At 40.7% G+C, this 18,420-nt stretch overlaps 2 protein-coding genes across 2 annotated transcripts; both read left to right on the top strand.

The window, feature by feature from the left end:
- The first annotated feature begins 483 nt into the window (after positions 1–483).
- LOC110156265 (odorant receptor 131-2-like) lies at positions 484–1,419 on the top strand. Its single transcript, XM_020920466.1, has one exon. It carries the CDS (start codon positions 484–486, stop codon positions 1,417–1,419), a length of 936 nt encoding a protein of 311 aa, XP_020776125.1.
- Positions 1,420–8,330: 6,911 nt separating this feature from the next.
- On the top strand, positions 8,331–17,130 carry fam113 (family with sequence similarity 113). The gene is made up of 10 exons (XM_055156532.1): positions 8,331–8,569; positions 9,458–9,536; positions 9,820–9,899; positions 10,907–11,139; positions 11,254–11,404; positions 12,628–12,874; positions 13,322–13,369; positions 13,464–13,529; positions 15,520–15,774; positions 16,590–17,130. The coding sequence occupies exons 1-10, from the start codon at positions 8,567–8,569 to the stop codon at positions 16,769–16,771; spliced, it is 1,344 nt and encodes a 447-aa protein (XP_055012507.1). The 5' UTR covers positions 8,331–8,566; the 3' UTR covers positions 16,772–17,130.
- Positions 17,131–18,420: the final 1,290 nt, after the last annotated feature.

The raw sequence follows: 18,420 nt of genomic DNA, 5'->3' as shown, positions 1-18,420 counted from the left end.
GCAGTGAGAAATCACTCAAGTGGTTCTTTTGTTTTCAGGTGAGAGTTATCAAATGTTTTGCGTTTGCTGTATATTGTTCAAGCGATTGTTGACATAAGAGAATGTTATACTAGCTAAGGGTTTCTGTGTTTTTATATTAATAAGACCAGACGTTTTTTTACATTGTGCGCTAGTGTCCGCCATCTTGTGTCCACACAGGCTTATGAGCCACATGTAAAATGTTCATGATTATTATATTTGGATTGCATTAAACTTGTGCATGAAGGAAGCAGTGAGAAATCACTCAAGTGGTTCTTTTGTTTTCAGTTTTCAGCACAACGCAACATACCCCTACTACACGAGTACAACAGCAGCACAATGTCCCAGGGCTCAGAAGGGGATCACTGCTCTGTACACTGCTTCCACTCAATGTAAACTGCACTAGGAACTGTTACTACTAAATGTATCTGATGCCTTATTGTAAACTATTATATTATTTCATGCATGGCTTATAACCAGTCTGTTCCAAGTTTGGGATCTACAGAGCAACAATCTCGCTATCGCCTTGTGATTGTTCAGGTGCTTGTAATCATTTTCCTTTACATCAACTGTCTAATGATCACAACATTCTTCATGAAGGAGGTTTTCTACCGAAGCACGCGTTACATTTTGTTCATTAACGCGCTCATGTCTGACTGCCTGTACCTCATTATCACAAACCTTTTACTCATCTTCATGTTATTCAGAATTTATATGCAGATGTGGCTGTGTTTGATTATTGTTATTGTATCTTCTTTGCATAACTTCATCACGCCGGTCACGCTAACCGCCATGACCTTGGAACGCTACGTAGCCATCTGCATGCCCTTACAGCACGGACAGATCTGCTCAGCACAAAGAAACCTGTATGGCATTTTGGTTATTCACGGACTTAGCTTTATCCCATGTCTCATTACGATCCTCGCTGTCTTCACCACCGTAAACATCACCTTCTATCATGAGGATGTTAGCTGCACTGTGGAAAAGCTGACGATTACGGTGTGGCAGAGTCACTTAAGGTCAGGGATCAGTCAGTTTTACTTCCTTGTCATGTTAATCATTATCATGTTTTCTTATATTAAAATCATGATGGTGGCGCAGGCAGCATCGGCGGAGAATAAGAAAGCTTCGAAGAAAGGTCTACAGACTGTGTCCCTCCATGCGTTCCAGCTGCTTCTCTGTCTCATCCAGTTCTGGTGTCCAATAGTGGAAATGGCTTTATTGCCGGTTAATTACGTTGTTTACGTCAATGTTTGGTATATGAATTATATCATGTTCAGTCTTGCCCCTCGCTGCCTCAATCCACTCATCTATGGACTCCGTGACAAGGAGTTTTTTGAGGCGTTGAGGTACTATGCTTTGTGGGGTCTGTACAAGAGAAAAGTCTGTTTACAAAATTAAAGGTGCACGCTGTAACTTTATGATTTAGGGTCCGTCACCTGCTTGGAATGTTCCACAGTATGACATTCAACCGCTCTGTCTTACATTGATTCAATTACAGGTGGTTTTACAGCACAAATACCTAGAAAAGCATACACTGTGACTATGAGCGGAGTCGCCTCTCCACAGATCTGGTCCTGGCATTAGCCAACAGTTTTTCAGTTAGTCACAATCATCATTTATATAGAAAATCAAACTCCTAAACAGGACCATGTGCTTTTTTATATCTTTGTTGTGCTGTCTTGTCCTCGCATGCTTTTATTCCATTTGTTTTTTTGCATGATTCCCCAAAGTTGTCACCATATTGAATGAGAACTGTTCATGTTTTATTTATTTTGTTTAATTCTGGCACTTTGATGGAGCAGCTCTGAATTTTATTATACTGTATAATGACAATAAAGGCTTTCTATTCTATTCTATTCTGATTGCATATCAATAATGTTACATGTATTTGATTTCTGGACGAGAACAGAGATCTAAGCGTTTTAATGGTTCATAACAAAAAAGTATGAGGTGTTGAATGTTTTTAAATCAACCACATACCTGCTTGTCTCCATGAACATACTGGAGGTACATTTAATGCCATACTGTGGATGCACCAATCCAGCTTTTTCAGTTCTGATACTGATATCAATAATTCGACTTGGGTATCATCAGTTTCTGACGATATCCGATATTAACCGATATCAGGGATGGAAAGTAGCTCTTATTCCCTTAAAAACAGTTAACTTATTCCACAAGAGACAACTGTTATTTATCCTTCACATAAATACTGAACTGATTCAGTTGAATGATAGTTCAAACATAATGAGACGTTATAGGCCTAAATCCACCTGTAAATATTACTACATCCAATTCAAGGTCCAACCAGGATTTTGCCTTAACCATTGTCATGGAACAGCTCATTTTCCAGAATCAGCGCTGGCGATCTGTAACTTGATCTGGTTTGATCTCCATGAAGATATGAAAGGCATTTGATGGGCTCTTCACCAGAAAAGTTGCACCTTTAAAATCTGTAGTTGTTTTAGTATGTTGATGGTTTTTTAAAGCTTTGATGTGTACAATTTTTTGCTAAATAATAGACTAAAAAAATAAAAGGATGTGTTTTCATATGGATGTGTATGTTGCCTTGAAAAACATTTAAAAAAAGTGTACTACAGTATGAGTGGGCTTGCATCTCCACAGAAGGGACTAATATTTCACAGGATGGCCTAAAACGTATCTATCTCCAATGACAGTGGTCCAAAGAATGGTTTTAACTTTCTATTTCCATGAAATCAGGCAGCCGCCTTTCCACTTCCAGAATGTGACTTAAAGGTTGTATGGAGGATTTTTTTTGTTTCAAATTGTCAATGATAGCATTATAGAGATGCAGTAGCCTTGTAATTATGATGACCAAAAAAAAGAGAATACAAATTCTGGACGTGGTGGGGCTAAACATTTGCCAATAGATAACGACACTGCCTCGTTATCTGTTAGTTGATAGGCTGTCAATCAAACTCCCTACGTTTCTAGCGTAACTGACTTGCCTGCGCGCTGCCATTACGTGGTTTACGTACGACTGTCACACAGTCCACAGACGCAAGACGCACAGACGCTGTTTACTCCACCAACGCAACAGTTCTTAGCGGCTTTTTTTGACCTATATCTTCCTCGCAGTTAGCACAAAGTTTGTTGCAATGGCGACAAGAATCCAGGAGCAGTTAGCCCCAAAAGAAAGTCGTTTTTGAGATTGCTGAAAGAAGAAGACAAGGGGAAAAGCAGCGAAACCAAACTAAGGTGATTCTTGGAGATTCATTCCAGCGATGGCGCGACTGAAGCAGACGCAGGGTCTAAAGACTGACACACTGGTCCACAAATGACTCCTGGACAGGAAACTTCTGCTTATTATGAAAACGTACTTTATTTCCAAGAGCTACACAAACGTTTTTCAAGACATGAATGCGATATCCTATGTCTGAAAACGTAATTTTCAATGCAAAGAAAGAGTCCGCTTGCTGCTGCGTCTTGTAGTAGTAGCTTCATTCGCACTGAATCTCCGCGCACCCCTTACTGCTCCTCTCCCCGCTCCCCGTTTTGCTCTTCTCCCTGCTCATCACTTCTCTGTGCACGGAATCTCCGCGCACCGCTCCCCTCTCCTCTCCTCTCTCCCCGCTCCGCTCTTCCCCCTGATCCTCACTTCTTTTCTGCGCACGAAATGTCCGCGCACCCGCTCCCCCCACTCCTCACTTCTCCGCCTTGCCTAACCAACACTGTAGTTAGTTGTTTACAAGTCATTTGCAGCGATGAGTACTTGTTTTCTAGAAACAAACCTGTTTGTGGCGTAAGGAGGAGGAGGGAGGAGGCGTTTCTACGTAGGGAGCTGGTGGGGGGGGGGGTTCACGCATGCGCAACATTTGAAAAAGGACAAAGTCGCTGGATTTCTCATTCCTTGGAAAATCCTCTATACAACCTTTAATATAACTTTACAGCACAGTTTCACACACTTCATTTCTATTTTATTTAATTTCTGAAAGTATGAAATCATTTTTTTTTGTTTTACCAGTTTTTCTCAGCTGCTTTCACACTCCACTGGCCCCGCTCCAGAGTGGACAGGAGCTGCTCCGATGTGTATATGAAGGCTAGCTGCAGGGCGTTCATTTTACGTAATGCACAAATAGTCCTACAACAGTTGAATCACATTTTGTATCACTACTTTTATTGGAGATTTCTAGGAGGACTGTAAATGTGAACTGGGACACTTCATCCACAGCAGGAACGTATTTTTGGAGCTTTAATGTCCTGGCTTCAATCTTTTTAGCTGATATATCTGTCAAAGACGCAGACACAAACAGGGCAAACCAAAGAAACCAGTTAGGCCAGAAGAACAGTGTTACCATGGTACTAGTGACAGTGTTACTATCAGTGTTGGGGAGTAACAGATTACATGTACCGGAGTTATGTAATCAGAGTACAAATTATGAGTAATTGTATTTGGTTACAGTTACTGTTTCAGTGAGTGGTAATTGGATTACAGTTACTTTGTTGAAATAAATGGATTACACAGCGGTATTTTCCTGTTTTCACATTTTGGGCAAAACCAGGACTAAACCAGGTTTAAACTAGATCTAAACCAGGTCTAAACAGGTCTAAAACCAGGTCTAAACCAGGACTAAAATCAGGACTAAACTAGATCTAAACCAGATCTAAACCAGGACTAAACTAGATCTAAACCAGGACTAAACTAGATCTAAACCAGGTCTAAAACCAGGTCTAAATCAGGACTAAACCAGGACTAAATCAGGACTAAGACCAGGTCTAAACTAGAGCTAAACCAGGTCTAAACAGGTCTAAAACCAGGACTAAACCAGGACTAAACCCAGGACTAAAATAGGTCTAAACCAGATCTAAACCAGGACTAAACTAGATCTAAACCAGGTCTAAAACCAGGTCTAAACTAGATCTAAACCAGGACTAAACTAGATCTAAACCAGGTCTAAACCAGGTCTAAAACCAGGTCTAAACAAGGACTAAACCAGGTCTAAACCAGGACTAAACTAGATCTAAACCAGGACTAAAACAAGATTAAAACAGGATTTAACAGGACTAAACGATGCTGCGCGGACGTGTCTCCTCCTCTTCTATCAATAATATTTTTAATTTGGTTCAGTAAAGTCTGGGCTTTTTATTGTCTTTTATCAGACAAAACTTCTTATGTTACGATATCTGAGTCTTTGCTTCTCTACAGCAAATCAAGTAATCCAAAGTATTCAGATTACGTTACTCATGTTAAGTAAATTAATGGATTACGTTACAAACTACATTCTGGGGTATGTAATCTGTAATCTGTAAGGGAATACATTTTAAAAGTAACCTTCCCAACACTGGTTACTATGGCGCTAAGGACCCCTGAGCTGCCTACAAAGGCCTGACTAAAATGTTCTAAACAGTTCTATTAGGGAATTTGCAACAGCTGCTCCCATAATAGTACAGCTATTATGTAAACTAGCTAAATTCCCCAAGGTTCAAATTGTCCATGGAGTGGGATGGTCAGGAATGGCAGGCAGTTACAGAAGGCGACCGGCCGCAAGAAAGTCTTTTTGCCAATCAGGATCTCAGCTGACCGGACACAGCTGACGTCGCTCTGGATCACCTTTACGACGGACCACTGGTAGGCCGGGAGCCAGGTCCACATGCCCACGCACACGCACACACACACCATACTTTGTCTCCCACCTCTACTCTCACCAGTAGCTCCATTGGGTTGGTTGTTTTCTAACAATCTGACAATAGTTAATGTTCAGTCTAGAAGTCGTGGACACCTAGAATAGGACACCAATCTCCCAATAGATTCAATCTCTTCTTATAACTAGAAAAATGGATCAACTTCTCTCAGTTGTCTTTGGAAAATAACTTCTGATGGGATGTTGCATGAAGGGTCAGGATGTTGGTTGGTTGTGTGTGGGTTGTGTGTGTTTGTGTGTGTAACCTGGTTACCATAGTTTTATCTTACACTCTGGCCCTGAGTTTTAATATTATTTACTATTAATGTAATTAAAATTATTCACTTTTAATGTAATTCACTTCATATAGTACAGCAGTACATAAGCCAGCTCTTTTAAAATATTGTTTCTATGAAAAAAATCCTGCTTAATCCCACAAGTAATGGTAATGCCTGAAAGTTCTGCCTCCTGCCGATTTGAGGTACAGTGAAGAAGTTTGGTCATAACAGCTGTTTCCCTCTAGATCCAAAGGTCGTCTTGGGCTTAAATTGAAGCTTATGAACATGGGAAGATTTTATGTCCATTTTAGGCAGTGATAAATGCAATAAATGCTTGAAAATGATCACTTTTGATGACAATTTGTCAGGCGGACAGACATTTTTTGGTCTTTTAGGATATGTTGAGGGTGATATTTGACAGTAGAAAGGCAGCAAGCCCCAAACTATTTTCTGCTAGTTTCCTCCATGTGTCAGGATACACCATGCAAAATCTTAGGGTTATTTGACCATGTATGCAGTTACAGTACCTTAATATTTACAGTTACATAATTTCGCAAATAGCTTTTCTTAAAAAGTGTGTTTTTTGGGCCCTGAGACCAAACGGGGCCGAGTTGGGGTTGGTCCCTATCAACTCGTGATGGCCCAAGATATAAGATAACAGGAAATAATAGTGGAAAAAAAGGTAGCAAAAAACACCCTGAGGAGTGGACCTTCCCCCCGGCCTATGGGCTCTTGGAAGTTGGGGTTCGATGATTGTGATGACCATGTTGTGGTCTTAAAGTGAGGAAGATTCCTGCCGCCCCATGAAGAGGTTGTTTGGTGCTGCAGGATTGGGGTATGCACATTGACCCTTGAAGATTATACCCCATTTCTTCTTTCTGCACTGTCCAACCTTCACAGGTTCTGGTGCAAAATACCTCTCTGTGGTGCCTGCTCTCATCTTGTGAAACAGGAAGGTCTTGGTGGCCTTGAGAGGTTCATTTAAAGTTGAGGGTGGGATGGCAGCCACCTCATGAAACAGCAGGTGGATAGCTTTGAGCAGTTTCTCTTGAGAATTGAGCAGAGAGATGGCTGGCCACAAAGCTGATGGTCATGTTTCAGTGGGGTCACGGGCTGTGTAGTCTGCCCTCAGAGATAGTCTCTGTGGTATCTGCAGATGGACATTTTTACTATGGGCTGCAGAGCACTGGCAGACTGTTGACCTGCCATATTGGGACTGCCTGCTCTGTGCTGTGTTGTTAGAGTTGTGCAAAGGAATGTCCCCAACCTGAAATCCCGCAGCTGTGGTCTCATCAGAGTGACTGCAGCTGGGGAACGCTGGCTCTTGTGCTGTCATCAGTATAAGGCATGAGGGAATGTGGAAGCCTGACCTGGGGCATAGTAGCTGTTGCGACCATCCTGTTGCTCCTCTGTCTGCTGCCGTTCTTCTGGTGTCCATTTTGATACCTGGGTGAAATAATCCGGCTCAGAGGACCAATACTGGAGATTTCTAGGAGGAAGTTATTAGCCTTTAGGTTTTCATCCTTCTTACCTTGATAGTTGTAGACACATTCTTCATAGGCAGAATATGTCCTTTGTGGACCTTGTTGGTTGAAGATTTGGTGATGGGGCAGATTTATGAAGCTGGTTGGAAAATACACGAGACATTTCCACAGATATTTTGTCATAAAAAAGCAATGACATATATGACGTTTACCCAAAATGGCGGCACTTCTGGCCTTTGTGAAAAGGGTCTATTTAGTCAATGAAAGTAAAGAAGTCCTAATATGAGAAGAAAAACTGTAGATTTATGATTGTAGATGCAAGAATAAATAAATAATCTAGCACTATTGTTATTAATTTTATTAAAAAATAAATACAATTAATACACACACATACAAGCATACACATACATAAGACCTATAAGAATTTAAGGAAACACTAGAATTTGTGTAAAATAGATAATTTCCTGGATAGCATTTTAAACAAACAAACAAAACAGCCTTTAGTGTATAGATATAATACAATTCTATGAAAAATAAATAAATACAATTAAATACATGCGTACATAAAACAAATACATTCTGAGTAGGGACTATCAACTTGAAGCAGAAATAAAATATATTATCATTTCAACCAAGAAAAATAAATATCCGAATATGCTACATTTACTTACTATCTGTCTGTAAGTTTTTGAGACGTTTCTATTTTCATAACGACTCTGAAATTGCATTCAGAATTGTTTTAGCCTTTAATAAACTCTCTTAAATTTGTCCACACTCTAAACAGAAGAAATATAATTTAAATCGATAAATCAAACGGTTAAAACGTGATCAACTCGCGAAAGTTCCAATGCGGCCTGAACGCGCTCGTGGTGCACACCTGCAGCTAACGGACTGTACAGCCGCACGCGCACGCGCACGCGCACGCTTTTGAATTTTAAAAACACTTTTTTCACAAATCAACAAATTTACCGCCGCTACGAAGAGCTGATCCCGGAGCTGATCCCGAGTCCGAGCACGTGTTTGGAGACTTTTAACCGCGCTGGCGGCTCCTGAGCGGAACAGTTTGGAGAAAGAGAGATATTTGGCTGTATTTTTAAAGAAATAAGATAGAAACTTGTCCCTGGCTAACCTGGTGGACGTGGTCATGGTAAGTTCTGTCGAAATTGAATTACTCATGTTAGCTAAAAGAGTGAGAGAAGATTACGTTGGTGTAACTTTTTTTTTTTTTATTATTGAAAGATCGCACATCAGATATGTACTCAGCTGCTGTTCACGCAGTACTTTCAATAGAATACTCGCGCAATAGTTCTATAAAAATACACTACCAGTCAAACATTTGACTGGTTTTCTTTTACTTATGATTTACTTATTTACTTATTTTTAACGGAAGACATCAAATATAAGACGTAAGATATGTCGAATTAGCAGCAAGGAAAAGAAAAAAAAAAAATGTATATAAAATCCTCAAAGTAGCCATCCTTTGATTTGTTGAATAGTATTTAGTGGTTATTTAACTTTTTCCTCTACTACATAAAGTCATCGTAACTGATCAGTTCGGGATAAATGGGGTTGAGTTTCAGTATTGTCAGCACAAAATGAGCTTTTTACGTCAGAGTCTGTTTTAAATTTACTGTGTTCTTCAGGGCACATTTTGTGAATGATTTTAAATGAGATTTTTTTAATTTTTTTGTTGAGAAAATAGTTGCTCGGCAAGCTCCAGATTTTCTTCTCGTTGATTTTAAAGACATATTTAGTCCAGTAGAAAACAAAATGGAGTTACTGGTGGAACTTTCAAGGTTTAAAATGCATGTTGATTTTGTACAAATGTGGTTTGTACAATAAGTTAAAGTCTCATTGTGTCCAAACTTTTCTGGTGGAGGGTGCACCACCTGCTTGTCTCCATGGAGATGTTATTGCTTTGCCTAGAATGTTCCACAGAATGGCATTAAACTACAGGGGTTTCATTGCCCACCTTAAATACCTTTAAAAATGTATTCTTAAAAATAACCATGTTATTTTGTTTGATGTCCTGAAGGAGGCAGTGAAGAGCGTGAGTCACGAGCAGGTGGTCAAACTGCTGCACAATAAGTTTGTGGTGGTCCTGGGCGACTCCAGTGAGTATCTCCACACTCACCAATAGTGTTTAATAGTGAGTCAATATGCAATACAGCTATTTTTCATAATACTTTTTTTATATTCCCATGTGGTCTTACACCTGTGTCCAATAGTGGTCCAGGTAGATAGGTATATCATTCTAAAGCTATTCAGGAAAGGTTCATTTCCGTCCTATGACTGACACTTCTCTAGTTTCAATACTAATTTGTGTGTTAATTAGTATCTGATTTTCTGGCTCTTATCTCATTCTCCTCTGGTAACTGTGGTTCTTCTCATCCTCAGTCCAGCGTGCTGTCTATAAAGACCTGGTCCTGCTGCTGCAGACGGACAAGTACCTGAGCGTGCGTCAGCTACGCAGTAAGGTGAGGCTTTAAACATGTCCACAGTGAGATGCAGGAAGCCAGACAGAAAACTATAGTGTGTAAAATCTAAGCAGTAGACGAAGGGATGCTTGATTCTAGGGGAAAAGTAGGGCTGCAGCTAGAGCTCCAAGGATTCATTGACTAATTAAATCAAGAAGAAAAAATAACCATAATCTTATTTTGATAATAACAGTGGTTATCTGGACTGTCCAGACTGTAGAGCACAAATTTGAAAAGCCCTTTGATTACAAAGACTGTGGCATTATTAAATGAAGACATCAAAAAATAAACAACTTTCAATAACAGTATTTATTCATAAATATATTCTGTCTAGAAGCCTCAGTGTCCAGATTTTAACTTTTATTTGGTTGATAATGGCCTAGTGTACATTAGCAATAGATGTATAATACAACCATAGCACAAGTACAATAGAAGTACAATTGACTAATTGACTAATAAACCATTTTTCACTAACTCGTCAACTACAAATGTCAAAATCAAGCGATTGTGATTGTTGTATATTGAAAAGTTTAACCAAATAAAGACTGTTTTTTTTCTGCCACTGTCTTTGTTATAAAACTGTTTTGGTGTCTGTTTTAATCTGTACAGACCAGATATGATTATGATATATATGATTATGATAATCAAAATACAATTTCTTTTACTGTCAACAACCAGTCATTATCTGATTAATAACTACAAAACTATATGAATGTACTTTGCACAGCTATACCAGATTATGTTTGTCACTTAGAAGTGTGAAATTATGGTGGTGTTGGTCATTTTTATTTTCATTTACCAAGGAACAAGGGAGAAACAGGGTGTGTCAGCCATGTCTCCTCATTACTATTAATACCAGAATGTTTTTGCATGGGCACATCTGTTGAAGTGTAAGCTGTGCACATGCTGCACTTGAACAGTGTGAGCTTTTCCAGGAGGAGGGTTTGCATTCGCAGAGACTTTAAATAAACAAAAAATAAAGGGCTTAACAATGTTGTTGTGTGCAGGGGGAGATGAACTTCGAGCAGGACTGCCTGGTGGAGGGGGGCTGCCTCAGCTCTTTACACAATGGGACAGCATACAGGGAGGTGCGCCAGTACAAGTCGGACCACCACCTGATCCGCTTCTACTTTGTCACTCGAGTCTACTCCCCCTACATGAAGAGTATCCTCAACGATTTCCGCCGGGGACCCAAGCCCGACGTCGTCATCATCAATTCCTGTGTGTGGGACATCTCCAGGTGTGTGCTCTGTTCACTTACACTTATCACACTAACATTCACACAGCAGTCGGGAGCTCTGTGTTTGTGGGACATCTCCATGTGGAACAGTGATGGCTTGTGTTCCTCTTCCAGGTATAACCGTGAGTGGCAAGAGGACTATAAGAAGAATCTGCACCAGTTCTTTGATGAACTGAATGGTGTGCTGCCCGTGGAGAGCCTGGTCATCTGGAACGTGACCATGCCCCTGTCAGAGAAGATCAAAGGAGGCTTTCTGGTGACAGAGGTGAGTCACTATATCATACCACAGGGATTCATCCATAATCAGGAGTGGTTTTGGATTGGTATCATCTTTTTAGGGATGGTCCAATGTGGAATTTTTGAGCTGATAACTGATATTTGGCCTACTGCTGTGGAGCAATAACCGATATTGGCCTATACCAATTAGGGATGTACTGATATCACATATTTTTGTTTTCAGTAAGAGTACTTCATTTTGACTACTTGCCGATACAAAGGACTGGTCCATTGACCAGACATTATTTTTTACAGGGGTTTTATTACAGTGGTAAATGCAAACCATTATTTCATTCTGAATTATCCAATATTTGGCTGTTATCATTATTTCATTATCTTTTATATATAATGTCATTAGAGTACAGCCTTCTTTTGGCCTGGAATATTTGATATTAATATGAATATTTGAGGGGCTTACTTTACCATGGCCACACATGCTGTACCATTTTGAAGGTTCTGAACCTGCTCTACTAGGAGCTACATTTGTTTGTTAACTACCGCAAATCATAATGCACACAGGCACAGAATCACCAGCACCACTTAGCCATGTTCGCCTGCTGCTAAACAAAAGCAGTGCACAGGACCATTTCTAGTCTGCCCAACAGGGGTGGGCAGATTAGAGGTATATGTGTATTCATATTGGATAGTAGGTTGATTGGGTGAGCAATGTCCACTCTGTCTATCCACCTTATTCCAGAAGTTGCTTTGGGCACGGCCATCATCATTCCGGTTGTATTGTTTTGCATGGGGCTGAGCTTGACAGGAAATAAGTTCAGTGTGATTTGTTGGTGCACATGAAAATTTACGCAAATGCACATGATCATTTTACCGACTTTGTCATTTTTAAGATGCAAAATGTTTCCTAAATCCTCCACTGACATGAGTGGGATCCACATTAAACCAGAAGTGCCACCCTAAGAAAGTGATGTTTAGGAGGTTTTAGAGACAAAAATGGGCTGGGTGGAATAAGGTGTATAGTTAGAGCTGGCCCTGCGCTCACTTAAGTAACACTTGATTAAAGCTGGGCTTCATGTGCACAACAGTTCATATGTTGCTTTATTGTGAGCTCCTCGCCGCTCAGAGCTCAGCTGAGAGCAAAGACTGTAGAAAGAAGTGGACGTGGAGGGAGGATTTTAGTGTTGTGAGGTCTCAATAATTGTGAATAAACCAAATCTCTTTGTCCCCCTGTCCTGTCCCCCTCTATTGTCCCAGATTGAGCACCTAATGCCTCGCCTGCGCTTAGATGTGATTGAGGCTAACTTCTTTAGTGGGACTTTAGCAGACGGTTACGGTCTGGACGTCCTGGACCTGCACTTCCAGTTCCGCTTCTCCCAGCAGCACCGCGCCAAAGACGGAGTGCACTGGAACGCCATTGCCCACCGCAGGATCAGCTGGTTATTGCTGCATCACATGGCTGATGCGTGGGGGGTGATCCTGCCCTGCCCCCTGGTCTCTGTGGGTGAGTACTGCACGATACCCTACACTGCACCGCTCAAACCTACTCCATGCTTATGAGTGCTTCATTTTGAGTACTCGTCGATACCGACACCAGACATGACTTTTACAGGGGTTTCATTACAGTGGTTATAGTATAGCCTACTTTTTCAGAGGCTGTTTTAAATTTCTGCTGAAATCACTGTAGTTTGGTATAATTCTAATAGAATGTGTTTTAAGTGCTGCTCCCTGTCATTCTGGCAGGAGCTCAGTGCTCCTGTCCACTCAGTGTTCTAATGCTGCACGGTGCAGAGGCAACGGTTTCAATAAGTCGTTGATTCCAGATGCTGTTAGTTTTGTAAAAGCTCATTTTCAACACACTGTTGTCCATCTGTCAGTGTGTGTGGTGTTTGTGGTGTTACTGCTACTGTGGGGAGAGTAAACAGGCCTTGAACTTTGCTTGTGTTTGTAGAAAATCATGACAAGCAGCAAGAACCTGAGAAGAAATGCAAAACTCCAGGTTTGTCTCACTGCACATGTGACTGAACTGTTCTGCTAATGCCACATGCTCCACTGACTTTAAAAAAAAATAATTTTTTTTTATTTATTTACAGGAATCACTCCTATTGCAGCTCCTATCAACTTCCACTATCCTCCGAGCAACTACTTATCCAACTTTGGTAAGAACACTCATTTGTTTTTACTCCACACCAAAGCCACATTCACAGGACAGAAATGAACCTTTCCTGAATGTCTTTTAGAATGATGTTGAGCTGTATCAGAACAAGTGTAAGAGCACATAGTCTAGTGTACACACATGGACCACTATGGAACCTACCTGCACCACTGAGGGATTACACACATATAAAACCACATGGGAGTAGAAAAGATATAAAGAATATATCAGATATATCATATACAGACGTGGTCAAAATTGTTGGTACCCCTCTGGTAATGAAAGAAAAATCAACTGGTCACTGAAATAACTTGAAATAAAGAAAAGCAATAATAAATAAAATTTTCCTGAAAAATAACCAGTGAAAAGCAGACACTGCTTTTGAATTGTTGTTTAACAAAATTATTTAAAAAACAAACTAAAGAAACTGGCCTGGACAAAAATGGTGGTACCCCTAGAAAAGATTGTACATAACTGGACAACAGGGACATACTAAACTTAGGAGTGTCTCTAATCTGCATCACAGGCGTCCTCATGCTTGTCCTCGGTCAGTCTGCCTGTTTAAAGGGGACATGTTTCATTGTGCTGTTTGGAGACATGATGGACACAACACTGAACATGGACCAGAGAAAGAGAAGACGAACTGTGTCAGGAGACTAGAAAGAAAATGAGAGAAGAGCAGGTTAAAGATAAAGACAACAAGACCATCTTCAAGCAGTTTGATGTTCCTGTGATTACAGTTACACATGTTCTTCACAAGTTTAAGGTCCACAGGACTGAAGACAAACTCCCTGGACATGGCTGAATGAGGAAAACTGGTTCCATTCGTATGATCCATCTCTTCAATTTGTCATCAAAGAGCCAAGAACAACCTCTAAAGAAATGAAATGTGAACTTGAAGGGCAAAGTACATGAGTGTCAGATCACACCATCCATCACTATTTGAGCCAAAGTGGACTTCATGTGAGGACACCACTGTTGAGGGTAAATCATAAAAAGTGAGATTGGAATTTGTCACAATGCAGATTGATGAGCCCCAAAGCTTCTGGGAGAATGTCCTTTGGACAGATGAGACAAAACTGGAGCTCTTTGGCAAGACACATCAGCTCTATGTTCACAGACACAAAAATGAAACACACCAAGAAAGGAACACTGTCCCTACTGTGAAACATGGAGGAGACTTGGTTTTCTTCTTGGGCTGTTTTGCTGCATCTGGCACAGAGTGTCTTAAATCTGTGCAAGGTACAACAAAATTTCAAAACTATCAAGGTATTTTGGAACAAAATGTGTTACCTAGTGTCAGAAAGCTTGGTCTTGGTCGAAGGTCATGGGTCTTCCAACAGGATAATGGCCCAAAACACACAGCTAAAAACACCCAAGAATGGCTAAGAACAAAACATTGGACTGTTCTGAAATGGTCTTCTGTGAGCCCAGATCTCAGTCCTACTGAACATGTGTGAAAGGAGCTGAAAGATGCCGTCTGGAGAAGGCATCCTTCAAACCTGAGACAACAAGAACAGTTTGCTCATGTGAAGTGGGTCAAAGTACCAGCTAACCAGTACAGAAGTCTTACTGACAGTTACAGAAATCGTTTGATTACAGAGTTTGCCTCAAAAGGGTATATAACAAATCATTAAGTTAAGGTACCGTCATTTTTGTCCAGGCCAGTTTCATTCTTTTGTTTTTTCTGTTGAACCACAGGTGAAAGGCAATGTTTGATTTTTGTTGGACAATTTTCAGTACATTTTTATTTATTATTGCTTTTATCACTTTCAAGTTATTTCAGTGGCAATTGTTGATTTTCCTTTCATTGCCAGAGGGGTACCAACACGTCTGCATTTATTACCAGAATCAAGTTAATTTTTGCAGTGCAGACGATGTCATTTTAGGCTGACTGTGTATCCAGTTTTCCAGAGTTGTAATGCAGAGATTTTGTACCTGCTCTGGTAAAAGAAAGCTGACAGTTCTGTGACTCTGGTACACTGTTGTTGCAGGAGGAGGTGGGCTGCTTCCACTGCCCGCACTGCCCGCACTGCCCGCACTGTCCGCACTGCCCGCACTGCCAGCACTGCCAGCATTGCCAGCATTGCCCAAAGGGGGTGCTGCTCTGTACAGCAGGGAGGACTTTTGCAGTAACTCTCTGCCTCAGGGCCTCTTGAGTTTTAAAGAGCCACATTACTTGCTCAAAGTTCAACCGCCCCGTCTACTGACACACCACAGCAGCAGGAGCAGTGACGGCACACACACAGGTACTGTAGGATTTTTGCTAGCACCTGTCTTTCAACATCTGATTTCAGTGGGATCCATCCACAGGTGTCTGCTTCCAGTTGTAGCAGACATTTTGAAGACTTTTTATTGTTCAAATGATTTACTTTCTAAATGTAAATGGTATAAGGAATTTTATTCTGCAAACTGGACTTTTCAGAGCTTTTAATCATGTTATAGTTGTTCCCCTTCTCATTGACCCTCTTGAAGTTGTATTTGTGATTTGTACATGTCTGAGATCTTTATTCTCTTGTATTCAAGACACTATTTTCCAATCTACCCCCATTTTCATCGCTACCAGTACATGCCCGCTGCTTTGGACTTACTTCAGTCTCTAGTATTATTTTCTTAATCTGTGATATGTGTAGGCTTTGGCAGCATCAGTCATTTTGGTACAAAGGGGCAAAAACATCTGCTATGATGTGCAGCTATCCATAGTAGGAGCCCACAGCATTGTTGTGTTGGCGTTTACAGTGACAACACAGATCTCTAACGCAGAAGTCTGGGGACCTGTTTCTTTTATTAAGTCATTAGATGAATATTGCAATTTAATGTAATGACGTATATGTAATGATCCATGAGTGTTACAGATTCTAACTATAGAGCACACACAAGCACAGTTATGTCTTAATTGCTGTGGTGACAGTCCAAATTTTTCATTGTGAATACAGAAATAAGCCTAAATGTATAACTATAATGGTGAAACCCTGCGCACTGCTCATTCCCCTTATTGGGCAGAGATCTCAGCAATACTCCAGTGGTTTTAAAAAAGCTAACTGTGTATGTGTGTGTGTTACAGACTGGTCCAGGCCCAGTGTCAGAACTGAGACTCTGGAGAAGAGACCGCAGTACATCATGAGAAGCCGCAAACGCCACCACCGCACCCCCTACAGCTACCAGCACCCCCAGCACCCACAGCACCCACAGCACCCACAGCACCCACAGCACTTCATCCAACACTGCACCCGGGACCAATACTGAGACTGCCTTTACGCTGATCTACTACTACTACTACTACTGAGACTGTGTGTACTGACACTACTATCTAGACCGCATGTACTCTGCTACTGATACTGCACACTACTACTGACAGTTCATCTGTTCTGCCATACACAGACTGAAGGGAAGCACCATGCCTACATTATGTCCTTCTCTGTGCAGTTGTTTTAGTTGCATGTTGTTTTACCTTTTTTATTTGGTGTAAAGAGTTTGTTTCAACCTTGTTGTATTTTACCTGTCTTTAACCTTTTATTAAACATGTTCTAAGACTTGCTGAGTATGGATGGATTCTCTACAGAAATGAAATGTCTTTATTGAGATAGTACACTGTAGTAGGGCTGTGCATTGAAGCAAATTTGAATTAAGACCTGGATTGGTCATTTCTAATGGTCAGTGGTCAGCTTGGGTATTTTTAATGGGGAAGGAAACTGGACTTTTGCTAAATGAACTGTATGTAGAGTATGTGACCACGAGGACCCAGTGCCTTAAAGCGACATATTTTCTGATCTATGTTCTAATGTAGTTTCCACATCACAAACAGACCTAGAGTTGTGTTTTGTTTCATTCACACAAACCTGCATATTTAGGCTGATTTCTTCTCTCAAACAAAAGTTTCACCTTGTGATGTCAAGGTAATACAGGAAGTGCTCCACTATGTTTTTAGTCCAGGGATCTATAATAAAAACACCATACACCTTGAACTGGCAGTCTCTACTGAACTAAAGTTAAAATGTAGCTATTAATATGAAAACTGCCACTAAATGACATCACAAGGTGGAGCAGAGCATTTTGAGCTTTGGAGATCCTTTCTCCAAAGACCAGTGTGTAGCACTCCTCTGGAGTCGGCTCCTCTGAAGCAGAGCCAAGTGTCCTGCTCACAGCTTGTAGGAGAGACTCTGGAGGGAGTGACTGCACCGTGTCATGTGACCAGATCAAATGCCATAAAACTAACATAAAAGAGTTTTAATAAACATGAATGCTTCTACAAATATGAAGTGTTCAGAGGTGTTATGTGTCACATGCATTAAACGTGATAATAAAGGCAGAGTTAAATTTGTTGAGGCTGATCATTAGCCTACAGAAATAAATACACAGGCTGAAACATTTTCAGATGATAGGCTAATTATATTCCCCTTTCAGAGTCTTTGCTGCATTTGTCCTGATTTAAATTAATTGATCGCATTGAATAGTGTGATCTGCAGCAATGTGACTAAAATAACAAATATTCACTTTATTTTTATTGTAGAGTAGAGATGCGCGGATGGGCTATTTTTTCATCCGCAACCGCGACACAAAACTCATCATCCGCCCGCTGTCCATTTTGCACCGAAGGTTTTCAAAACCGCACCCGCCGCCATCCGCCGATTGATTTTAGATTTTAGAACAATCATACAGCAAACAAACTAAGGAGCCTCGATAAAAATGCAAACTCTATAGCTCATTCATTCCAAAATTGGCTCAGCGTGTATGTTCACATTCTTAATTGTCCGTAACAACCCCAGACTTACCTGGTTTTCTTGCGCAGCTAATTAAGTGACAACGTTTTCCGACTAGGCTGTTTTTGAACCTTCTTGCCTTCGTGTTGGATGTTGTTACATTCTGAACATTCTGCCATTGCCCGATGTTGTTTC

Source organism: Boleophthalmus pectinirostris, unplaced genomic scaffold (genome assembly GCF_026225935.1).
Source record: "Boleophthalmus pectinirostris isolate CB_2022bp ecotype Guang Dong unplaced genomic scaffold, ASM2622593v1 HiC_scaffold_20, whole genome shotgun sequence".
NCBI classification, from domain to species: domain Eukaryota; kingdom Metazoa; phylum Chordata; class Actinopteri; order Gobiiformes; family Gobiidae; genus Boleophthalmus; species Boleophthalmus pectinirostris.
Note: the sequence above shows the minus strand (reverse complement) of the source record. Positions and strands in the feature narration are given on the sequence as shown.